Raw genomic sequence first — 25,358 nt, 5'->3', positions numbered from 1 at the left:
GCCTTCGAGTCCGGTGCACAGTAGGTCATCCAGAGTGTTTCAGAACTTCAATGAACTACATGAATGGGACCATGATCAAGGGGTTATGGTAGTGGTCGCACCAAGGAAGAAGACCCAGGTTAATCGCTATAAGTAATTATATGTTAGTTATCTTACCTTGTTTTATTTCTGGTGTAGGTAATCATTAACCCTTTGTTTAACACATTGTCTTCAGGATAAAAGTCAGCATGTTGGGGAATCCATCTTCCTTGGTCATGTTATTAAGTTCCATAAATGTCATTAGTTACCTTGATTTGCATGATTAATGGGTTGCTTTAAACTTGAGAAAACATGGATATTACCTTTCTTTAGGCACCCCTTCCTATTTCTCTTTGTACATTAATACAAAAGATGAGCCTGCCAACTCAATAGATAGTTCAGGAGCCTAGGAGATTCTCAAGTTTTTCTGTGAAAAAGACAAATCCTATTTTTGGATTTTTGTAGCATGGCTATGGATGTGCTTTATTTTTCTATATAACTCTAATCCTACCCTTTTATTAAAATGAAAGTAAAGAGCCCACTTCGCCACCCTCCCTTAAAGAAACTGTTAGCTCTGGCAAGAGGCATACTTGCTGCACCACACTGGAAGCTTTCCTTTTCGTCTTCATTTCATTCCTACCTCTCCAGCTACTTAGTCCTAGCCATCTGATCGCTGCGTTGCACATTTGCTTGTTTCCTGAGCCTAATTTTCTGCCTTAAGCTCTTTTAGCTTTGCTTCTTTGCACTGAAGGAAGGCACAGAATATAACTGAGGAAAGGATGTACGTTTCTTGTTCTCTTGTCTTACCCACCAAAATGGAAACTCACTAACTCATAGCTCTGCCTTAACAAAACCACTGATTTACAGGAAGCGAGCCAGTTCTAAGAGATGGACTTTGCCCAGCTGTGCCTTGCAGTGCCGCCCACATATCAACGTTTAATTTTGCCAGCACGCACGATAAATATTGTAGCTAACATTTTATTTGCATCCAGGCCAAGGTACAATGTAGACAAGGTTCTATTCTACAGATATAGCCAGGGAAATCTGGAGGGTTGTCAGTGTTGTTGTTTTGAAGATCGTCCGTCTGTCATCATAACCCCAATGGCCCGCACAAGTGTAATAAAATGCTTCGCACAAGTTTGCAGAACTGTTGGACGCCATACAGTCTGCTGAGCTTTCTGCCGCTGGAGTGTCTTTGAAGAATGAAGCCCATTTCCTTATGCCTTGGGAGGTGTTCAGCTTACTTTCATGCCTGGAAATAACAGAAAATAAAAACAGATGCTTAGTTAGAACCAGTAGGATTTTTTGAGTCATGGCGATAAGCCAACTCTAAGTGTGTTTGCTGCTAATCTGTGAGATTGCCATGAGCATTTTGAAAGAGGCGATGCTGAAGAGGGCAGAAAGCATGGACTATAGGCTTGTTGGGTATCCGTGCTGTCTGTGGCCTCTGCCCCTAGCCCAGGCTGCTGGAGGTCAGCTGCATGGCCTTCCTTAGAATCTATGTTATGGACTTAGACCATACACACAAAACTAATTTAGACCTTTCTTCATGGGGTATGAATGGGTTCCCAAACACACATTGGCAGAATTACCTACTGAGCCTATGCAAAACACAGGTTTCTGGATTCTGTCCCCTCTCATTACAACTTGGAAGGTCTGGGTAAAAGCCCAAGAATTTTTGTATTCTGTTTGAGTTTTGATGTTTGTGTATTAATTTGAAAGGCATAGAGAAAGACAGAGATCTCCCATCTGCTGATTCATTCCCTAAATGCCCACAACAGCCAGGGTTGGGCCAAGTTGAACATGGGAGTTGGGAACTTGATCTGAGTCTGTCATATGGGTGATAGGGACTTACTCCAGGGTGTGCCTCATTACGAAGGTAGACTCCAGAGCAGAACCATAAGTCAAACCCAGGCATTGTGACTATGGGATGCGGGCACTGCACATGTTATCTGCACCAAGCCAATTGCCCACCCCAGGAATCTTTTTTTTAAAAAAAATCTTTCTTTCTCTCTGTATAGTGTGAGGTGCCCAGCCCCTGAATGTGAGGAAATGTTGAGCTGATACAGAGCAGAATTAGCTTTGCTTAGCCAAGGTTAAGAGCGAGCTGTAAAACAGTCTTTGCCCACAAAACAGTAAAGAAGGGAGAATGGTGGTTCATCTTCTTAGGCAAGAAAATTCCTTGGTGGTTACAGTGGCACTGTGGCTTAAATCCCAACACAGGAGAAGAGGGAAATGTGTTCCATGTTCTCACCTCACCTCTCGGCGGGAGCCTTTGCTCTACCAGTTACTGGCTTTAGTACAATTGGTGTGGTCAGGAGGTGAGCTAGCTGGGGTTATTGGCTTAGAGGACACTGAAATCACAGGATGGAAAATTAGATAGAAGGGGGTGAAAGATGAAGGCTTGGAGTTGATTGATAAAATTCGGGGACTAATGCCAGGAAGGGTAGTAGGAGCAGAATGGGTCTCCACTATTGTCCTGATCTCTAAAGAGATCTGGAGAAATGTTGAGACTCACAAATGGATTTCCCCTTTCATTGTCTTCACAATATTTCAGTGAATATTTACTTTGCTTTTCATAGATTATTTGCTATGGGTATTTGTGGCTTTGTGAGCAATGCTGCAGACACAGACCTGGGAAGCTGGGGTGGGAAGCCCCATCGCCCTGGCTGTTTCAACCATGTAGTTCAAGGATATATCCACTATGGGTCCATTCAAACCTACCTTGGGGAGGAAGCCATAGTCCCTTCATCCTCCATAGCGTTTTAGAGTCGAGAACTACATTTTTCCTACAAGTTGGCAATAGAGAGCAGAGAGCGAAGTACCCATTTGAAATTATATCTGGTCCCTTGTGGGATCTAGAACACAGAGCCAAATCAGTTCAGATTCGAACCTACATCCAGACCTCTCATCTGAAGTCAGGATCTGCTCCCCTGGGCCCATGACGGCTGTAATGAGAAATGGAGAGGGGCACTCATACCAGTCAGTTGCCCACCCTGGGGAAAGGGTTTCATTCCTGTATGACGATGGGATCATCCTTGACTTTACACAGCACCATCCACCTGCTGGAGATGCAGGTCACCCTGCAGTCATTCATCATTGCCCTTGTCCTTGAACAATTATTAACTTGGAGTCAGAGGCACCTGTGCAGGCCTGAAAATGGATGTGCCCTCTCTTTTCTTCCACTTCGCCTGTCGAGGGCAGATTTATATCCTAGGAGATTTGCCTCAGTTTTATTTTTGGTCTTCTCAACACTGTGGCCCAGTGTTATGTCTCGCACCTGCCCCTCCCAGCGCCAGCCCTGCAGTTTGTGCTTCTCTGTGAACTTTCTGTCAGTCTGCTTACTGTGCTTCTGTGACTTGGCCTTCACACGGCCCTGGCATATGAAGCTCTGCCTCTCTTCTTACAGCTGTGCCTTTCGTAGTTACATTTCCCCAAGTGGCCTGAATGTCTGTGGGAAGCAGAGTCTACCTTCCATGCAGAGCTCAGAGAGTGAACATGTGCAGCACTCAGCAGATGAAAGATCTCTGTGTTTCTAGGCCTTTCAAATACAAAACAAATAGCTTTCATTTAAACCAGGTTCCTTTTCCAACTCATTGTTTTCCTTCCTTGAGGGCATAGAAAGCAGCTTGGGACCCCGTACAGAGAGGGGTTCAGGCAGCTGTTCCCGGATAAGGTGGGGACACACCCAGAGATGTCACTCATAGAGTAACCCTAGACCCTCTTGGAAGGGATCAATGAAACTCTAAGATGAGCTAACACTCCAGGAGAGATGATCCCAGGGCTTGCAGTTGTGAGTGATTTACGTCGGCCCAGTAGAGCTGTTCACCCCCCATCAGATGAAGCTGCATCCCCTTTGAGGCTGGATGGGGTGGCGAGGTGGAGAAGCAGGGCAGACCCCGCCCTGGAACACTCGTGCCATTTGGGGCATTCTCTTAGTGCCCACCTGAAGCCAACACAGCTTCTGTCTTCTGGGTGGGTTCTGTTTGCCAGGCACAGACACAGAAGAGGATACAAAGTCTCTCCCTCAAAGACCTTCCTCTCCTTGCAGAACTTGGGAAGAGCAGGTTTTATTTGTCTCTAAATCTTCAGCTGATATTACCCCCTCTCCACAACTCAGTGGAAATGAAAAAGGATTACATTCTATTTACTTGCGTCTTTCAAGAGAGAAACTAATTTTGAAATAGAAAGTTTCTACAGTGTGAATATTTCCCTTTCTTCAAGTCCTCCGAAAGGGTAAAGGAAAAGCTAAAAGGTGTGCATGTTTTGTCTTTCACTTTCTCTGACAGCTTCCTCTTACCACGCTTTTGAGGGTGACCTTCCAGTGTAGCCCGTCCCTCTCGGTTGTGCTCCTTGTTCTGAAAGAATGTAGGGCTGAGCATGGAGCAAGCTACTTCTGTTAATTAATGGCTCCAAGAGTTTGCTGAATGTATTATTTAATTAATGACACTTGTGGCTGGAGTGTGTACAAATCTGTGGTTGAATAAAAGGCATATTTGCTGAGGGATTATAGACACATACTCAAGGATCGTTGCATTGAGAATGTGTCAAGGTTTAGCATACTTAACTAATAGGGGTACTATATATAGTTTCTAATCTGCCATTTAAAAGACACCAACATGGGTACTGCTCTGTTCATTTTGCCTTGCATGTGAGCTCAGATTACAATCCTGTATCATCCTTTGGCGAATGGATTAAAGTCTATTACTTTGAGCAAGCCCCTTTGCCAAAAACAAAAAGAAGAAAGGTTTAATACTCTATTTTTTGTATAAAATTTATGGTCAGACAAGTTATACTCTACTTCTGTGACTTGCAAATAGGTGGACCTGAATGATGCTCAAGCTCTATTCGAGACCAAAAGGTCAAGGGTTGAAAATGGCAAGAAAACCCAGTTGATAGCTACCATGAATAGAGTTCATTTCATAGCACCCTGCTCTTCCTGAGACTCCAGACCTTATAGGACACTGCAGACTGTGATAGGACCGAGATGAACATAGACAGAAGGCTTCTAACATCTTGCAGAGGAGCGTCATCAGGGGACTCTCTGTGCACCTGTCTCTCTGTGTGCTCAGAAACAGATTGCAAATACAAAAGGTCTGATTGAAGCTGTATTGTTTCCAGGCTCTGTCTCTGTGAATCTGGGCAAGATATATGCCCTCTCTGAGCAGTAGTTTATTTCTTTGTAAAACATCAATTGAATTATACGTGCTTTAAACTCCTTCCCAGCCCCTCCATGCTCGGTCTCTGATTTTTCCCAGTAGGGTCATCAAAGCTGACCTGTCAGATGATAGGAGAGATAGTGGGTCACTCAATTCTGGGGCTTCAGGGTTATTTTTTTTCCCTTTAAGCGACTCCTGGGGATATGAAGAACCACTGTGTCCTGTATGAGGACTGGAAAGCCAAGCCCCTTTCTGAAGCCCAACCACACGGTCCAGGAGGCAAGGACTACAGTCAGGGGCCTGCCTTCTTCCCCAACACTGGCGACCGCATGCTCATGGAAGATAATGGGAAGGGGACAGAAGGAAATAGGAAGGCTACTTTAGATGAGGCACTCGGAGAAGTGACACCACTTCAGTCACCTGGATCCTGCATGGAAGATGGAAGGGAAAACATTCCAGGCAGAAGGAGACAAGAAGTGCAAGGGCCCTGAGATGGACTAGTGTTTGATGGGATCCAGTAACAGCAAGGAGGCTGGAACAGGAGGTGGTGGTGGAGGTGGAGGGCACTGTCATGGGAGATGAAATTGTTCTCAAGCCTTTATGGTGGCATGTGAGGGCTTCTGCCATTAGTACCTGGTTGGCACTGCCAAGTATGGAGGAAGGGACATAAGCAGGCTTCCCATTTAAAAGGATCATAATTGTAACACATTTTCTGTTTAATGTGCTCATTTTATTGTGTGACCTTGAGTGAGTTTGAGGGTAGAGATATGTATTTTAAGAATCATAGGCAACAGCTGATGTATGACATTCTATATAAAGAAGTTATATTTTTAACGGCAGTATCATGAAATAATAGCCAGAACAAGGGAAGTTCTTAAGTTTTACTAAAAATACTGATCATCTAAATTTGTGCAATACTTTTAATTTCCATTGAGCCCCATCCTTTCACACGATTAAAGGAACTGTAACTTACCATCCATGAGAGTTTCTGCCTCAAAAGTAAAAACACCCTGACAGGTAACATATCCTTGAGACAAATAAAGCAAAACTGTGACAGAGGAATCAAAGACAAATTCTTATTCAGTACATGGAGCATATTCCTTACCCGAAATCAGTAACCCTGGAACCTGCAGGAGCCATTAGGGAGGCTGAATAAAGCATAAGGACAAAGTTCTAACAGCTGCCCAGACTTTTGCCTATTAGCTCCCTTTCCTATGGCTGGAATTCTGGCTTATCATTTCTAATGGAAAAAAAATGATTCAAGCCATATCATGGCTGTCAGTTTTTCAAAGCAATACCACACCATTAATTTGCAGCTCCAAAAGCCAACAGTTCTGAACTTTCTTGCAGGCCTCATTGGCATACGGTGTGGAGCATTAGCAGAGGGAAACTAGTAAGAACATCTAATTACATTCAAAGTCATTTTTGCCTGTCTTAAAGGAATGAAAATGATCTGCCATTTTTTATAGACCTTCTTGACCTAAAGGCACCTGCTGGCTGAAAGAGAATCCTCAATCGGGTTCTTTTCATGCTGTAATTATTACATGATCTATCATCTTAGGCACTGACTCCCACACTTGGAAAAATCTCTTAAATACCCAGTAAAATTGATTGGTTCATCATGGACTGTGGGGTGACTCTTGAAGGGCACGTTTTGTGTGTGTGGGCATGGAGGGTTACATATGATTGACACAAAGTCAAGTACCTTATAAAGGGATAAGGAAAAGAAGCTGATGGGTTTACACATATGGTCGACATTGTACCACCAACTTGCACGGAAGTCAGTTATACACATGCTTGTTCTTCAGTCATTCCTTCTCCTTCAGATCACTACCAGCTCCTATAGGGCAGGGCAAGTGGCTGAATTCTAGAATTTCAAGGCCACAAAGATCCCTAGGGAAGCCAGTAGTCTCTGTAGCCTAAATTCTGTTGACAACAAGACAATTTTATCTTGAAATACACCTCTGTATAAACTGTGGCTCACTGCTCTGTTAACTGGAGGGTTGAAGAGAGGTGAGAACGCAGAAGGATCTCATCTCCCCTCTTTACCTCTCATTTCTCTTAACTCTGAGGACTGCTCCTGCCTGTGACTTTTCTCCATGTTGAGAAGGAGGACTTCAGAGAACCTCAATATTACCCCAGTCAAGGGCTTCTTGTTTGGCCTTTTTTAAAAAGATTTTATTTATTTATTTGAGAGGTAGAGTTACAGACAGTGAGAGGTAGAGACAGAAGGGTCTTCCTTCCATTGGTTCACTCCCCAGATGGCCTCATCGGCTGGAGCTTCGCTGATCCAAAGCCAGGAGCCAGGAGCTTCTTGCAGGTGTCCCACGCGGGTACAGGGGCCCAAGGACCTGGACCATCCTCCACTGCTAACTCAGGCCATAGCAGAGAGCTGGATCAGAAGAGGAGCAGCCAGGACTGGAACTGGCACCCATATGGGATGCCAGCGCCACAGGCGGAGGATTAACCTACTGCAATGGCCCCTGCATTTGGTATTCATTCACCAACTAGCAGGGACAACTCTGGTCAAGCTGGGATCACATTCCCAGAATGGTGATCCTTAGATTAGACTGGTAGTTCCAAGTTCATATTTCTACCGTGTCCCATCCTGTTCTCTGCTTGAAGCCTTCAGTAGTCTTAGAAATGTTTTGAAATCAAAGAACTATTGTAGACTCTTGGTAAGATCCCCCTATCTCTGGAGGAAGCCTCAAGAAAAGGCCTTATGTAGAGTGCTTGGGAGTCTTCACTGATCTCAGGAATGCAATACTTAGTGCATTATGGTCCAAGGTTGATTAGCTATGGTTCATTCACTAAGTGCAGATTCAGGGTTCACACAAGTATTCCATCTGGAACAGCTGCTGGGGGTGGGAGGGAGGTATGGATTTGAGACAGCATTGTCTTCAGGCGGGGTGGCTGTGATGTCTGGATAAAGACCTACACAAAGCACCCAGCATGGGAGTCATCGAATGCTGGCTTTTTTGTGATTTAGTGAAGAAGCGAGAGTAGGCTACACCTCGCATCCCAATTTCCCTGTACGGTTCTTGACTTCAACTAGCTAGATCTTTTCCAGGGGAGGTTGTTTCTGAATTGAAACCCACCAAAATGTTAGTGCAAACCTGAGTGTTGGTGCCAGAGTCAAACCGCTCGGATTTGAACCCCGGCTCTCCAAGTAGAACCCGTGAGTGCTTAGACAAGTCACAGAGCTGCTGTCAGTCTCACTTTGCACACATGAAAGCCCGTCGGTTCTGCAGTGTTGTAGGGGTACTTAATGGAGATACAGTCTATGTATACAGAGTTTGGAATGACTAGTCCATTCCCTAAGTGACGTCCACAAGAAATAATGATCTAGTGAGCCAGTGTGGCCTCTTACAGTCAGAGAGGATGGCCGCAAGGAAGGGAAGGGGCTCTCTGATACACTAGCACTGGGTCTGGATAGATTATAGGCAGTGATTAATCTTTTGTTTAAGCCTTTTATGGAATAAATCAATATCTAGCCAGAAAATAGATCAGGCAGTAAAGTCAATGTCTTTCTTCCTTTTCTTCTATGTTCTTTTTGCTTCATAAAAATTTTCTTTGCATATATTAAGATAATCATATGGTTTTTATTCTTCGATTTGTTAATGAGACATATCACATTTATTTATTTCTGTATGTTGAACCATCCCTGCATACTGGGGATAAATCTAACTTGATCTAGGTGAATGATCTCTCTGATATATTGTTGGGTTTTTATCTCATTTCAAAAATTTATTTGACACAAATATACACATGGAGGGCGGGAGAGGGTTAGAGAGAGAGAGAGATCCCTACACTTCTTGACGTACCAGTGGCAGAGACTGAAGCCAGTCCAGGTCTCTCACACAAGTGATGTGGATGCAACTATTGCATCTATCATCTGCCTCCCAAGGTGCACATTAGCAGGGAGATGGAATCAGGAGCAGAGCACTGTCTTCTGGGATGCCAGTGTTCCATCCAGCTCTTACTACACTATTTCATTTTCAATCTCCAGTATAAAACCTATCACCCTTAAAGTATAAAGTCCCTTCTGGTTCTAGCTTTCCTAATATTTTGTATTTATTACGTTACATGTTTCATTTGATAATCTAATGTGAAATCAAAGTTGTACTGGTCATTATGTAGTATATTTTCATTAGTTGTGTCTGTGGATTATATGCATAACAATTATATGCATAATAATCCATTAGTCTTCTATCTTTCTGACATCTCTTAAAACTTTGGCATCTTTGTTTCTGTATACAAGTAGTCAAGAAATTTCCTTTCTGTAATGGTCATGCTAGGTTCATTTGCAGGGTAGCTAGTAAAATGAATTAGGCAACAGAATGATATCTTTTTTCTCCCTATGTTCTGCCAGAATTTGAATAGAATTCCCTTTGATGTCTCAATTATGTGGTAGGATCCACTCAGAAAGCTTCCCTGGCCTGATGAGTCCTTTGTGGGAAGTACTTATTTCAGAATCATTGTCTTCAATTATTACATTATTCATCCTTTTCACATTGCACCAGTTTGGATAAATTATATTTTTCTAGAAACTTGCCTATTTTCAAACTTGCAATTTTTCAAATATTTTGCTGTAAACAGGGTGAGCAAACTTGTTTCTTCCAAGGGCCTTTTGGAAATGTATAACATCATTCATAGGACATAAAAAATTATCAACTGTGCCTGTGGTTGTCTTGGCAGGGTCAGACCAAATAATCTTGCAGGCCTTATACACTTGGTGTGCATGTTCTCCACTCCTGCAAACTTGCTCCTCATGTGATTATACTCTGTCCTTTTTACTAGCTGCAATCTCTATACAGAAGGTTGCCACTGTATTTCTAATAGTGTTTCCTGTGCTTGCTTTCTTTTCAAAGAAGCTACCTGTGGTTTCATTGATCCTCTTGATTATACTGGTATTTTTCCATAAGGGCACTTTAAGAAGTTGAGGAAAAATGGAGTTAAAACTTTTTGGAACCACTCCATGTTTTTTCCTTTAATATGCATTTTCAAAAGTTTTGTAAGCTTTCAGACATAAACTTTTCTCCAGTGCTATTTTCCTTGCTATTTTTTAAGTACCCTTATAATTCATTATCTCTATTATCTCTTTTGGTATAATTTTGTGGTTCTTTTTTTCCAGAAAGATATTTAGCACATTAACTCTCAGCTTTTTTCCTAATAAATATATTTAAGTCACAACTAAATCATTCTCTACTAGGGGAGGATCATGAAGAATCATTTGGCCTGGCCTTGCCAAGGGAGCTGCAGGCAGAATTTGAAATTCAACACATTTATATCAGGCTAAGTTTTAAATGGCTAATTTTGTATGGCCTGAGAATGATGCTATAAATATCTAAATGGCCCTTAGCAGAAGAAAAGTTCCCTGCACTGGCAATACACTTTTTGATGTAGCTGCAATTCCAATCCTCTTTCAGTACAAAGTAGTTTCTAGTCTGCACTTGCTTTCTTCTTCTTTAGAATTCCTCTCATGACTCTGTTGGTGATTAATTCTGTCAGCTTTGTACAGAAAATGTATTTGCTTAACCTTCATTCATAAAAGTTAGTTTAATTGTGTATGGAAATCTAGCTTGGTAATTACTTGCTTTGGGCTCTTTATAGAGATATCATTTCATGGATGTAAGCTGTTTGGTTTTTGTTGCTTTTGGTTTAGTATTACTCCTTTCCAAGTAAGGGCTCTGCTCAGTCTTAAGTCTGACAGCTTTCTCGTTGCCTTTGAGTTTTGGCAGCTTCATCATGATGTTTCAAAGCAAGGGTAGACTTGTCACTTCTCCTCTGGTTTTGATATATTCTTGAATTTTGGAATTGATGGCTTTCCCAAATTTTGAAAAAGTCTCGGCCATTATCTCTTTAAGTAGAGCTTCTACTGAAACTGTTTTCTCTCCTATATACAAATTACAGTCTACTTCTTCGGCCCTTTGCTATGCTTTCTCTACTCTCCTTTTATGTCTTCATGATACTTTATGGTATTTTCATCTTTGAGTGAATTCATCCTTTTTAGCTATGCAGAAACTGTGCTGCTAAATTCATTCCTTGGGTTATTGCATTTTTCCAGTCCAAGAATTTTTTTTCTGAGTCTTTTGCCCATCATCATTTTTTTTTGAAAGATTCCAGCCCTCTGCTGAAATTTTTAAAAATCTTGTCTTCATCTATAGACCAACGAAAGAATTATTTTAACATCTTGTCTGACAATTGCAATTTCTAGATAACCTATGATTCTACTAGTATCTATTTCTGTCATAGAAAGTGTTGGCATCAACAAAACACCATAGACTGGTAGCTTATTTCTCATAATTCTGGATACTGAAAACGCCAACACCAAAGTGCTACTGGAGGTGGATTCACTGAGGCTTCTTGCTTTGGCTTGCAAGGCAGCTGTCACCTGGTTGTGTTCTCACATGACCCCGTGTCTTCTCTTTAGAAAGGCACTGACCCCATCAGGGAATCCCCACATTCATGACACCATGGAAATCTAATCACTTCCCAAAGATCCCACCCCCAAGGCGATCGCATGCAAGGGTTGGCGCTTCAAGCTTAGAGGTTTAGGGAAGACACTCCACTTAGCCCATAATAACATGTCTTGCTTTGTTATGGCTGTCTCTGATGTATGTCTATGCATACACACATTCTAGGCATTCTATTTGGATACAGTTATAGAAATAACTTAGGACTGTTTGATGGTATTTTCTTCCAGAAAGGTTTTTACTTTCTCCTGCCAGGAGGCTAATGGATTAGCAATTTTGGATTACCTTAACTCGATTTCCAGAACTGGGATTTTCTCAACTGCCCCAGATTGGTCTGCAGTTGGGGTGCAGCTGGAGTGAGGACTGGTTTATAACTGGTTCATTCTTGCTCCAAGGATATAACTCTCTCAGAGCTTTGAATTCCCACCCAGGTGTGGAGGTTTAGCAAGGACTCAGAGCAATCAAGCCAGCTTTGCCAATGCCAAACTCCATGCATCTCTCCAAGACTCACAAATGCCCTCGGTGGAAAAGCAACCCAAATGCTGCACTCACTGCCATGGATTTCTGCCTTCCCTCGGCTCCTCATGTAATCTTTTGTTACCTTGTTACCTCTAGCAGATTTTTTAAAAATCCTGTACGTCTCTCCAGTTGAATACAGTGGGATGTTTGAGTAAAATTATTTGGCCTGTTAGTAATAGAAGCAGAAGTCACATGTTTTCATTTTAGTGGCTAGAAAAATCCTGCCTTACAGATTTTCTTCTTATTTACTATGTAAACTGATATTTCATGACCTCAACATGCTAGCAATTAATAATCCTCAAAAGAGTATATGAGCCACAGTGAAAACAATGAATCTACAATATTGGCTTACTGGTTTCCTGTCCATTACTGGATGTTATCCTTCATGTAACACTAGGATCTAAGCAAAATACTGTCTCTATCCTTGTAAGTCAGAGGAAGTAAAGGGAGAAGCAGAAGCCTGCTGGGTGGGGCGGGGGGCAGCGCTGTGGCACAGTAGGTTAATCCTCCGCCTGCGGTGCTGGCATCCCATATGGGCACCAGTTCCAGTCCCGGCTGCTCCTCTTCCAATCTTGTTCTCTGCTATGGCCTGGGAGAGCAGTAGAAGATGACCCAAGTGCTTTGGCCCCTGCACCCACATGGGAGACTGGAAGAAGCTCCTGGCTTCAGATAGGCACAGCTCCAGCTGTTGTGGCCCTCTGGGAATGGCCTTTCTCTTTGTCTCTCCCTCTCAATGTCCATAACTCTACCTCTCAAATAAGTAAATAAAATCTTTAAAAAAGAAAGGGAGGGAGGGATACAGATAGAGGTAGAGACAGAGAGAGAGGTCTTCCATCTGCTGGTTCACTCCCCAAATGGCCACAATGGCCAGAGCTGAGCTGATCTGAAGCCAGGAGCCAGGTGCTTCTTCCCAGTCTCTCATGTGGGTGCAGGGGCCCAGGGACTTGGGCCATCTTCTACCGCTTTCCAAGCCCACAGCACAGAGCTGGATTACAAGTAGAGCAGCCAGGACTAGAACTGGAGCCCATATGGGATGCCAGCGTTGTAGGTCAGGGCTTTAACCTGTTGAGCCCATGCGCTGGTTACACTGAGAATATTTTGGAAATGGGTCCATGACTTCTCACCTTTCTACTCTAAGCACCTAGCCTCATCTTTGCATATGATAAGTATTTAATCATTATGTATTGAATTGAGGTTGGCTAGATTGGGTTGCAGTGTTTTTAAGGGACACTTCCACAAACATTTTTGCATGTGGGTTTAAATATAGGCTTACAACCCTTCATGTATCTCTCTTGTCTTTTTCATAAAGGAAAAAGACAAACATTTAGTTTCTGTTCTTTAGAATGTAAAGCTTAGCCAGCCAGTGAATATAAATTGACGGTCCTTTTTTTCAGGACATTAAATTCTTTAAAGACATTTGAGACATTGAAAGTAAAAACCAAAATGGCAGACAGTTCAGATATCATTCTTAGGAAACCTCAGAGTATTTCATACTTTCATTTGGTGGTGGATATGCCTGGTGCTTAGGCCAAGAGATTGAAAATAGATGTTTTTTCCTCCTTTGCTGGGGAGATGGTCCCAAATATAATTTTTCCAATGTTACACTGTTCATGGTATCAGCACTTTGCATTTCAAATCATATTCTAGAGACCTCTATGCAAAGCCTAAGACAAGTACCTGCTGCAGAGAGGCCACCTATTTCGGTGGTTCTAGGGGCTCTAATAAGGGAAGTGAGGATTAGCCCCGTGAGAGCAATGCTCAACCTAAACAACCAGCTTAGTTTACTGGGGCCTGGGGGGGAATAGAAGGGGGTGACAGGCATCCATTCCCTGAAGGAGTTGGCTGCAAGAACATGGAGGTTCAGCCCCTGGTAGCTTCTCCAGCACAGTCTTTCTCTTCCTTTGTGTGGCTCCTGCCCTCTTCAGGGAGCATGATCTGCCTCAACTAGCCTTGAAAGAAATGAGGAGAAGATATCAGGCAAAGGAGAGAGGGATCATCACACATATTTGGACAGGGGGCTAATTTTAATTCCATCACTGGGCAGGTGGAGACATTTTGATTTTCAAGATGTGTTCTTCTCAGCCCTAATCTTGTTTCTCCCTAATGTGTTCACCTTAATTACTTAAACAAGTAAGAGAGCCCCTGCCCACTACCCAGGATGGGTTGGAGGTAGCAGAACACATAGGACCATCTGTCAAAGCATCAGAAAATTAGAAGAAAGCAATCAAGAGCTGCTTTTGCTAAGTGTATCTTGCACTGATAATTGAGGTTGAACACCTGCACACTAAGTTGATTGAAGCCCCAGCATGCCAAAGCCATGGAGGGCTTACCATGTAAGGACTGGCTGAGGGCCAAGTGAACTGCATAAGTTTTACTTATTAAAAGTGATGGGGACGCAAGCTTGTTAATGCAAATTTTCACAGCCTTGCCTATCAACCTCCCATGCTCTCTTCTGCCAGTGCCCATGCAAAACATTAACCTGGAGGGGGAGGACTACATGGGGCACAGAGAAGCAAATGGGAGAAGAACCAAAGCCTTGAGAGTTGAACAGATACAGCTGAGAAAGGCTTTGGCTGTAGCAGATCTGCAGATTCTCAGGCAGTCATCTGTTTCTGGAGGGAAGATACAGAAGGGGATGAAAATTACTGCTTTGATTGCATTACGGTACCATTTGGCAAAGCGGAAGTGAACCCTGAAACTCTTTGGTACTTTCGGTATTTGGATTCTACTTTTCTGCAAAGGGCTCTGTGCTGATGGGCAATGTACTCCCAAGTTTCCTAAGGGTTAAAATTAGCTTGGAGAGGTAGGGGGACAGGTAGCTCTAACCTAACTCTGTGACAGCCATATCTCCTGCCCGAGTATTTGGTTTGAATACTCCCCTAAGGATCCTGATCCTAGCTTGCTGCTAATGCGGAAGTTGGGGAGCAGTGGTGATGTCTTAACTAGTTGCGTTCCTGCTATCATGTGGGAGGCCTGGTTTGAGTTCCATGCTTCTGGCTTTGGCTTCAGCCTTGACCCAGTTCTGACTGCTGTGAGCATTTGAGGAATGACCCAGGAATGGGCTCATTTGCCTCTATGACTCTCACATAAGTTTTTTTGAAAAAGTATAAATTACTAGTGTCCTATAATTAATTTATTTTTATTATCAATATAACTGAATCTAAATAGAAGGGCTCTGTATATACTCTAGCCATTATGGTGTGTGGAAATTTTTTGCCTCAACTATTACACGCACATTAGAGAGAGATGGATTTGGATACAACATTTAAATCTAACAAAATGAAAAGCACATTTTGGGACTCGGTGGTAGGTTGTTTGATAGGATAGCTATAAAATGGAATAAAAACACACAGCTGGATGGTCATCCTTCTGGTTGTGGTAAAAAATACTTGGATGGGACATTGGAGTTGGTGATTTCCAAAGTATCTACACTCCTATGATTTATCATGTCCAGTTTAGGCCATGGGGACCTGGTTTAAATTGACCTGATCCAGATCACAGTTTTTAATTTCTTGCTCTAGAAATCAAGTTCTAGAGCTGTAATTCAATCCGAATAGGGGTAGAGACAGCACAATCCAATAGAAGCAAGGACTGGAGAGGCAGGGAGGAAGCTTCTTGGTTCTTTTAAGACACTAGGTCCTTCCTTTTTCTGGCACAGAGCTTCTTTAGCCTTAAACCAGGCATCTATTGTGTATTTTAATGCTTAGGAAAATCTATTATCATATCAATGAAGGGACAGTGGAAAGGGTCCTGGCCAGCACCTTCATTGGCATGGATTAGACCCCTACGTGGGGATTACCCAATGGGTTTAGGATTCAATCAGTCAAGAGCTAAAATCAAAAAACACCCATCTCCCTGGAGAACTTCTACTCTCTTGGCCCATTCTCATCAGAGGCTACACGTGCTGAGGAAAGACATTCTCCGAGAAGGATCAACTTTTTACAGGCTAGAGGATAGATTTCCAAAAGGTATAATGTAGAGACCAGACCTCATGCTAACTAGGCCACCTTGTCCTTTCTTGTATAATGACTCAAATTATGGTTTTTTTGTTTTTGTTTTTGTTTTTTTTACAATTCCAGCATCATAATTTTGCCTGGACAGTACATCTGTAACTGCTACTCGTGCTCTTTTGGGCTGACCCAGTTGCTTCGACATTGCATGGCTGTGTTACAAGTACGTTAGCAGAAACCAGGTATCTATAAAATACCAACATGCACAGAGAGCATTTGATGAATAACAGACGAACTGTGCTAACACAACAGGGTGTGGAAACCTACCGTGTTATGCCTCTTCCATCAGACTTAGGGGAGATGCTTGCATATTTCACAGACCACACACCCCACGTCCTTCTAGCAAGTGGTAGGGTCAGGGAGATGACAAATCTTCCCCCTCTTGTACATACTTGTTGCTTTACAATTTAGTAGGAAACCTAACACTAATGTGTAGAGGCATCAAACCCCCATATTGAATATCTGCATAAAGAAATACTATGCTCCAAGAAGGAGGAGGCAAGGTTAGATAAGAAATGCAGATTCAATGTCATCTAATATGATTTATTTCACAGTCTAAAAGAGCCATCACAGATCCCCTATCCCGGAATTCAGCCTGGTGTGCAGGAAGCCAATGCATAAATTCACCTGTGTAGAGAATGCCTGCTGAATTCCTGGAACCAGAGGATGCCAGCCTCATCAGGGATCTGTCAGGTGCAGAGTGAGACAACTGCTGTTTCATTCGGAAACCCTTGCACTGTTGACCTCCCTGTGCATGGTGAAGGCAAGCTCTGCTTTTCATGGTGGCTCAAGAAACTGTGATTGAAAGGCATTTCCTTCCAGAAAAAGGATACGCAGAGTAACCAATAAAATACCAAACGATGAAAAAAATTCTTCACATACGATGGCATCATGAGACAGCTTAAAGCTTTGGATAGTTACTTTTGGAGGCCTGATGGTACTCTTGTCATGCTGAGGATTAGCCTGGGGTTTGACATAAAGAAGAAAGGGAACAGGGGTATCTGCCCTATTGAGGAGTTACCAGGTATGCTACAGTACGCCTTCATCAGAGAGCTGCTTTTGCCTATTACAGTCCCTTTTCCTTTATAGGCTGTTAAGGGCAAGGATTCCTGCCTAGTGTCCTCCACCCTGATGAAAAAATGGAGAATGGGTTCATGGCTGGAGCAGGTCTGGAGTGAGCTTGCTCTGAGTTTGAATTCTGAGTTCCACTGCTATTTCTCCAAAGGTCAGGCTCATCAATGGCAAACACTGAAAATAGAAACGTGGATTACAGTGTAACTGCTCAGAGCCATTACTAGGACACAGGGTCAGGTGGTAGAGAAGAGAGAAGGAAGCCTAGGCAGGAATCAGCAGGGACTGAAAAATCTTCGAAGCAGAGAAAAGTCAGGGGCCATGTTGGCTGCTGCTACCTGGCCACAATGTGCGGAACAGCGTGGGAATACGGAGGTGTGTATTAAAACCTAGCAGGGGATGAGAAGGGAGGTTCTCACAGCAAGGAAGGTAAAAAGGTCCAAAGGGATATTTTACGGTACCAAGGGGGCTGGGACAGGCAGAGGGAACTGGTTGGAGGAGTGTGCTCCATTCCAAGCCATGCAGCAAAGACAAGGAGAGTGACCCTGGGGTTGGACTGTGCGGGTTCAATCTGGGCCTCATCACTTACTAACCGTTTACCTTGGAATCACAGTTACCATCACAGAACTTCTATTTCCTCATCAGCCCCAAGACCTGATAATAAATAGAATGGACAGCCTCGTAAATTCTCCGTGAGCGCTGGCGATTGTTAGCAATTCCCAGGCTGAGCCCAGTCTGCCTCCGTGCTTGTTGGCATTGTGCAGGCTTGCAGAGGGCACGCTGTCCAAGTCTTTAAGCTGGATCGGCCTAAGCCTTACATCCTGCTGAGGGGCTAATCAGGAAAGCTGGAGAGGCCAAGGTGATCTCAGTCTCTGCTAAACAGCAGGGCATTTCTAAAGTCTTAGTTTGTACAAATATTGCATGACCCCCTATTTATTAACACATTCCAGAGGTACTGTGAACCACTTCACATTGTATAAAAATTTAGTGTTGGCAAGTACATTTTGAAAAGGGAAAAAGTGGGTGTCAAACTAGCAGGACAAGAATCCTAATAATAATAATAATAAGTTTGTTTCCTTTCCTTTATGTCTCGAAAGGGAAGTATATTTAGTTCCATTATACTTCAGATAACGGGACAGGTCTTGGCAAAATCTTGGGATCCTGAATTGAAGTCCCTCTTGCCTCAAATCCTAGTAGCGTGCTACGGTGTTAGCCCTCCTCGTGTCACTGCCTACATCTGCCTGCTCAGAAAACTGATGCTCATTTGTAAGTAAAGCCCTTAAAGGAAGATACAAATGCCAGTTCATTTTAAAAACTACAGGCAGTGTGGCAATAGTTTCTATTACAAGTCGGGGTAAATATCTTTCTGGCAAGACTAACAAGAGAGGCAGATTTACCTGGGAGACAGGAGATGTCAGGCCTCAAGGCAAGAAAAAAGCCCCAACTGCAAATGCACAACATGCAGGAATCTCGAGTTGTAAGTTTAGATCTTCTTCAAGAAGATTTCTTAGAAAATATAGTTCTAAGATAGATTCTTACAGCACAGGAAGCCTCGGGAAAAGCCTAGAGCTTTTTCACCTCTGCCACAAAGTACCCATTGCATAGGAAACCCAGAAAAAAAATAATTTAGTCTGCGAAGTCAAGTCTGAAGGATTGTGACCCTATTTGAATAGGCCACTCCAAAATGACACACCGGTGTTCAGAAGAGGAAGGCAAAGAGGTTTGCAGTCATGCCCATAGGCATATGTTCTTAGGTAAAATAGCTTTACTCTTAAAAAAATACAGAGAGAAAGCGAACAGTGGCAAAGATTAAAAATAAAATATGAAAGAGAACTTCTGCTGCACCACGCTAGATCCCTTCAGGCAACCGAGTGCAGAGCTGACACACATTTGATATGGGAGAATGGAAACAGCCTTCCAGAGGGCAAGGGCCCGAGACAACAGGAATGCCGCAGCTATAAATATAATACTGTAAAACGGGGGTTGCTGAGAGAAAGAAGAAACTTACACAGAATCTGAACTAATAAAGGTTTACCTTTGCAAGTGGCAACAGAGTAGAAGGAATGTGTCCTACAGCTAAAAATCATGACTCAGTGGTTGATGAAATTTTGTTACTAATTTTGCTTGAAATTTACATTGGATCTATATCAGCAACCTAATATGTAAACACATTTATACACAGGCCAGATGAAGAACCATGGAATTCTAATGTTGGATTATCTCATTCTATAGAGGAAAAACGAATCTATTTACAGGAGAGAATCTTTATCTGGGGTCAATATTCCCTAAGGAAGCTTATTCACAGAGTTGTCATATAAAATACAGGGTGCCAGTTAAATGTGCATTTAGAATAGGCAGTAACTGTCTTCAGTCTGGTTGTGTCCCAGTATTGTATAGCAACTCCATGAGACCCTTGGCAGTATACAAACATTTTGTAGGTAGATGCATTTTTTAGACGGGGATTGGCAGTATGAGGGGACTTCTCAACGATCATAGAAAACATGGAATAATTATGAGGGTAAGTTTATTATGATGCAAAAAAATGCTGAAATCCACATAAAGATTTTTCCTAAAAGCACATCTTCCACAAACTGTCTTTGAAGACCCTTCACAGCTATCTGTCTACCAGAGTGTTAAACCCACAGTCTCCAACAGTGCAGCAGTATTAATGCACAGAGATAACGCTGGCACATCCTGGCCTCTCCCTGTGGCCTGAGCTTCCCAGCAGGCAACACTCAAGGGAAACCCAGAAGGTCATTTACCAGCTAGCAGCTCTGCAGAAGAGTCCCAGGCTGCACAAAGAGAAACAGGCCTGGGGGCTACTGAAACAGTAGGGAAGCAGAGGAAGCTGCTTCACACACCTTGCAGATGAACAACCATCTGAGACCTGAGCCTGAGAGCAGTGTCTCACCTGCAGATTTTGGGTTGGTTGCTTGGATGGTTGCTTGGTTTTTCAGAGGAGAGATCGATCCATCCATCCATCGATCCTACCCACTGGTTTACTCCTTTACATGCCCACCATGGCCTGGTCAGAGTCAGCTCAAGCTGGGAGCTAGGAATTCAATATTGGTTGCCCACATGGGTGTCAAGAACCCAACTGCCCAAGTCATAACCACTGCTTCCCAGGGCCCAGAGTAGTAAGCTTGAGTCATGAATTAGGAGCTAAAAAGACAGACATCCAAACCAGGCACCCCAATACGAGACATGGGCATCCCAAATGCCTGCTCAATCCCTGCTCCAAAAGGATGTTGACCTTTCAACCATCAGGTTTGCATTATCCTCTTGATAGAGACAGAAGAGCAGTGAAGGAAGCCTGGGTATGTAGGGTGAGCTGGCCTGGAAGCAAGTTCAGAAACAGAGAGAGTCTGTGGAGACAGACAGACACGGGGTTGGGAGTTAAGAACTCTTTAAGAGCCAGGACTTTCTCCACTCTAGTTTTTATGTCTTTCATAGCCACTGCCCAGGGATGTGGGTGAAGCTGCTTTTCGGCACCCCATTCCTGAGCCCACAGGAAGGTCTTGGTGAGGATGAAGGAAGGGCACGGTCTGTACCTGTGTCACTGAAAGTAGGCACGCAGCGCCGCTGCTTCGGCTGCCATTTCTTCCTCTGATCTCCAAGAGGCCTGAGAGTCCTCCTCTTCTTTGTCATGTTTCTGGAGCTTTGGAAGAAAAAATAAATGGAAAAAGCTCATTAATGGGCCCTTAGGAATCTCCTTGAACAAATGTTAGGAGTGGAGGACTGGACAGAGAGAATCTGCAAATTAGAGGCTGATAGGGGTAGATCCATCTCTTAACTGTATCCATTGCCAAAATTTGAAAACGAGGAGAGTTTTACATAAGAACCCACATTTCCAGCTTCTTCAATAAGGCAGCTAGGTTAGGTCACTGTCACCTTCTATTGCCTTGTCATTGGCTGCTGACAGTAGGAGAATGGGAGGGGAGAACATTCTTCCATTCACCAGAATTTCTACCACTCTCTAATCTTATGTGTGGCAGACACCATTCACTTATTTCGCTTCCCAGACTCTGATGGCCCCGAGTGTGCCACAAATCCATAAACAGCCCCTCTAAGATTGTCTGTGGTTTACCTACCATGGCTTGACTACTCCCTATCAACAATTCTCCAGACCACAAGTGTTTATATTTTGGAATACTTGCAAGTACATAGTGAGGTAACTTGGAAAGAGGACACAAGTCCAGTCATAAATCTGTTTCATATGCACCTTATATTCTTAGCCTCAGGGAATGTTGTGTAATACTTTCTGTGCACCTGAGTTTTGGCTGTGACCTATCATGTGCGGTCAGGTGTGGAGTTTTCCACCTGTGATGTCAGCTTGCAGCTCCAAGTTTCACATTTCAGAGCATTCCAGATTTGTAGCTTAAGGATGCTCCACCTCTAATCTCTTTGACTTAGCTTCTCTTATTTATTTATTTATTTATTTGACAGGCGGAGTGGACAGTGAGAGAGAGAGAGACAGAGAGAAAGGTCTTCCTTTGCTGTTGGTTCACCCCCCAGTGGCCGCCGCGCCGCGCTGATCTGAAGGCAGGAGCCAGGTGCTTATCCTGGTCTCCCTGGGGGTGCAGGGCTCAAGCACTTGGGCCATCCTCCACTGCACTCCCTGGCCATAGCAGAGAGCTGGCCTGGAAGAGGAGCAACCAGGACAGAATCCGGCGCCCTGACCGGGACTAGAACCCGGTGTGCCGGCGCTACAAGGCGGAAGATTAGCCTAGTGAGCTGCGGCGCCGGCCTAACTTAGCTTCTCTTATACCACCTCTGAGCCATTTCGTCCAGTGAACCTAGCCCAAGAAAATTTATGATAATGCAAGCACCATGAGTTGAGGAAGAAATTAGTATCTCCATCAAAAGAGGCTCCAGGCAGCCAAAATCAAATAATAAAATCAAACAAAAACAACTTATCAAAAATTAACAATGCAAGCCAGCTTTGTGGTGTAGTAGGTGAAGCTGTCACCTATGACCCCGACATCCCATAATGGCATCAGTTCTTATCCCGGCTATTCCACTTCTAATCCACCTCCCTGCTAATGGCCTAGGTAAAAGCAGTGGAAGATGGCCCATGTGTTTGGGCCTCTGAAGCCAAGTGGGAGACCCAAGTGAAACTCCTGGCTCAGCACTGGCTGTTGTGGCCATCTAGGGAGTGAAGCAGCAGACAGAATATCTATCTCTCCCCCACCTCTCTCTAACTCTGATTTCCAAAATAAATAGATCTTTAAACAAAATTGAAATTAACAATGGGTCCCAGTCAAGGGAAACATTTTAAAATCCTCCTTAGATACCAATATTTTTTTTAAATATTGTATATGTCTGAGTTACATAAGGAGTGAATACAGTTTCAGTTGTATCAAAAAGAGAAGGTTCTCACAACTTTTTTTTTTTTTTTGGAAAAGCTTAATGTTGTCCCTTTAATCTCCTATCAAAATTTAGTTTCATTAACTACCTTTGTTGTTTTCCTGTGTGGCTCTAAACCTAGAAAAATGCTTCAAGTATAAATTGTTCAATGAAGGCAATGTGTAGGATTTTCTGTGAAGTTATTTCAGACAGAGACAAATGATTTAATGGCAATGATGGCTAGCACTGATGATGTGAAAGGCAGTTTGTTGGACATGCATTATTTCATTTAATCCTTACAATGACCCACCAAGCAGATATTACTTAACCCCATTTACTAAGGAGGAAATTGAGTGTAGCTAGATAGTGACAGGTGCCAGGCTTGTTACCGGCATCATTTGCCTTATCTGTCCTGGAGGGTATTTGCCACCGAAAAGTAGATACTTCCTGATTCTGTTCCACTCCATCAGACATATTCACCTAAAAGTTGGAGCCTCTGAAATTAATCTCAGCTCAGCAAAAAATCTATCCAACTAAAATAGTAGGGTTTTCTATCTCAGAACACTCTAAAGAAAACCCTGAGACCCCAACCCTGGCAGCTTGCAGCAGATGGGGAAGTTTCTCCATTTATTTAGAGCAAACTTTGATACAGAAGGCAAAACAGCGAGGGAACTACAGCTTCACTCTCCAGCTGAGCTGCATTTCCACGCGGGGTAAGTAGGAGCCTAAATGAGGGTTATTAGCATAGAACCAGGCCACAAATATGCTTATGAGGGTCATGGATCTTCTGTTTGGAAGTTGGCTGCCAGCACGCTGGTTTTACATTTTGCCACATAGATATAATTCTCCTTAGTGGAAGAAAACCACATTAAGAAGTCATTTCCTTCCTCGCATAGAAAGACATGATGCACTTGCTACAGGCAAGTCAAACACAATTGCTATTCCACCCAAGAACTAATTTTCATTTTGATACTACCTTTAGGTCTGTTATAAATCCATCTTGTAACAACTCAATAGGATGACAACGAACAATGCAATACCCAGGAAATACGGCCTTCCCACTTGTGGGGCTGCCAGTGGAAGACACAGAAATCAAGCATTAAGTGTCCTCATCAACACAGATCATTCCAGATGAATCCAAACAATTGCGAGCCCGTGAACATTAATGCCTTCCTGGTGATTAGGCAGCCGTCTGTTATTGTCATATGCCTTACAGATGGCAACACTGTGCCAATGCTTCGAAGTTGTTTATGAGGAGATATGAAATAAATAAAATGACACTACTCATATTTGCAAAACTCTGTTGCACATGCTTTTCAAAACTTAAGAGATATTCCTACTAAAAGCCACAGATAGAAACCTGTGGCCAACAGTGACTGGCTGCTTGAATGATAAAGAATGTTTTGAAAAATAAAATTTCCCTCAGCGATTTTGTTTTAATTGGCTTCAGATAGCCTGGGTTTAGGGATTTTAAATATATATATATATATACTTGTCAAACAACTGTACGGCACACTCATCGTTCAGCAGCACTGCATTCAAAAGTTTGTGTGTAAATAGAGCCCATACACATACGAGGGACCATCAGAAAATTCAGAGACTAACAGAATGAAAAGATAAGTTCACTTTGAGTGAAACTTCCCTATTATTTTAAGCTATCCCAGGGAAAGGTGGTAACTACTTAATAACACAGCAGATATTCCACCTGGTATTAGATCACTGAATCAGACAATCCCATTTTACTGTCATCAGGAGGCAATCCCATAGGGAAGGTGGTCACCTAATGGTTGACTCTTAGTGAGATGGGATCTGCCAAGTGCTAGCTGCAGCTATAACCCAGCTGAAAGGTTTTTGAGAGTTACCTTGGGTTCACAAAGAAACAGCATTGTAATTGGGAGTGACAAAGGACACTGAGTTACCTAGCAAGTGCCTAATAAGAAAGTGAGGTTTGCTCCATACTTTACCAAGAACTAGGAGAGCAAGCGCCTTAACCATTTTCTGCCTCAGTTTCCCCCTCAGATCCTTAGATCTGATTCTCATATTACATTCAATTCAACCAGCAAGAAATTGTTGAGCACATGACGTATTCCAGACTCTGTTCTAGGGTGTTTTTTTTTTTTTTTTTTTTTTTTTTGACAGGCAGAGTGGACAGTGACAGAGAGAGAGACAGAGAGAAAGGTCTTCCTTTGCCGTTGGCTCACCCTCCAATGGCCGCTGCGGCCGGCACGCTGCGCCAATCCGAAGGCAGGAGCCAGGTGCTTATCCTGGTCTCCCATGGGGTGCAGGGCCCAAGCACTTGGGCCATCCTCCACTGCACTCCCTGGCCACAGCAGAGAGCTGGCCTGGAAGAGGGGCAACCGGGACAGAATCTGGTGCCCCGACCAGGACTAGAACCCGGTGTGCCGGCGCCGCAAGGTGGAGGATTAGCCTAGTGAGCTGCGGCGCCGGCCTGTTCTAGATTTTATGAAGGCTATAAAGATGAGTAAGCCAAAAATCTCTGCTTTCTGGGGTTTCACTGCTCAATAGGGCAGTGAAATAGGCTTGCCTTTGGTAAGTGAGTTGTTCTCAAACCTGCCTCACTATGTATCCTGGGAAAAAAATTTAAAAAAGGCCCGAAGAAACCAGCCAAGAGAAGATCAAGCATTTTGTGCACTCTAGAGTTTACTATGATTATTATATGGAATGTAGCACAAAGCACCAGCACTATTTTAATTCCACAGTTCATAAGTTCTAAGATGCACACTTCTCCATACTCGCAC

At 43.2% G+C, this 25,358-nt stretch overlaps 1 protein-coding gene across 16 annotated transcripts in view; it reads right to left on the bottom strand.

Moving 5' to 3' along the window:
* Positions 1 to 980: 980 nt before the first annotated feature.
* The window catches only part of FHIT (fragile histidine triad diadenosine triphosphatase), a 1,583,000-nt gene continuing 1,558,622 nt past the window's right edge, over positions 981 to 25,358 (bottom strand). For all 16 annotated transcript variants that reach the window (XM_017343924.3, XM_002713411.5, XM_051852260.2 and 13 more), the window contains 2 exons: positions 20,805 to 20,911; positions 981 to 1,270 (listed from right to left, as the gene is read on the bottom strand). In XM_017343924.3, coding sequence (XP_017199413.1) covers positions 20,810 to 20,911 — 102 coding nt within the window. In that variant the 3' untranslated portion in view covers positions 981 to 1,270; positions 20,805 to 20,809. The remainder of the gene's footprint in view (positions 1,271 to 20,804; positions 20,912 to 25,358) is intronic.

The sequence above is a fragment of the Oryctolagus cuniculus genome, chromosome 10 (genome assembly GCF_964237555.1).
Source record: "Oryctolagus cuniculus chromosome 10, mOryCun1.1, whole genome shotgun sequence".
Taxonomy (NCBI): Eukaryota; Metazoa; Chordata; class Mammalia; order Lagomorpha; family Leporidae; genus Oryctolagus; species Oryctolagus cuniculus.
Note: the sequence above shows the minus strand (reverse complement) of the source record. Positions and strands in the feature narration are given on the sequence as shown.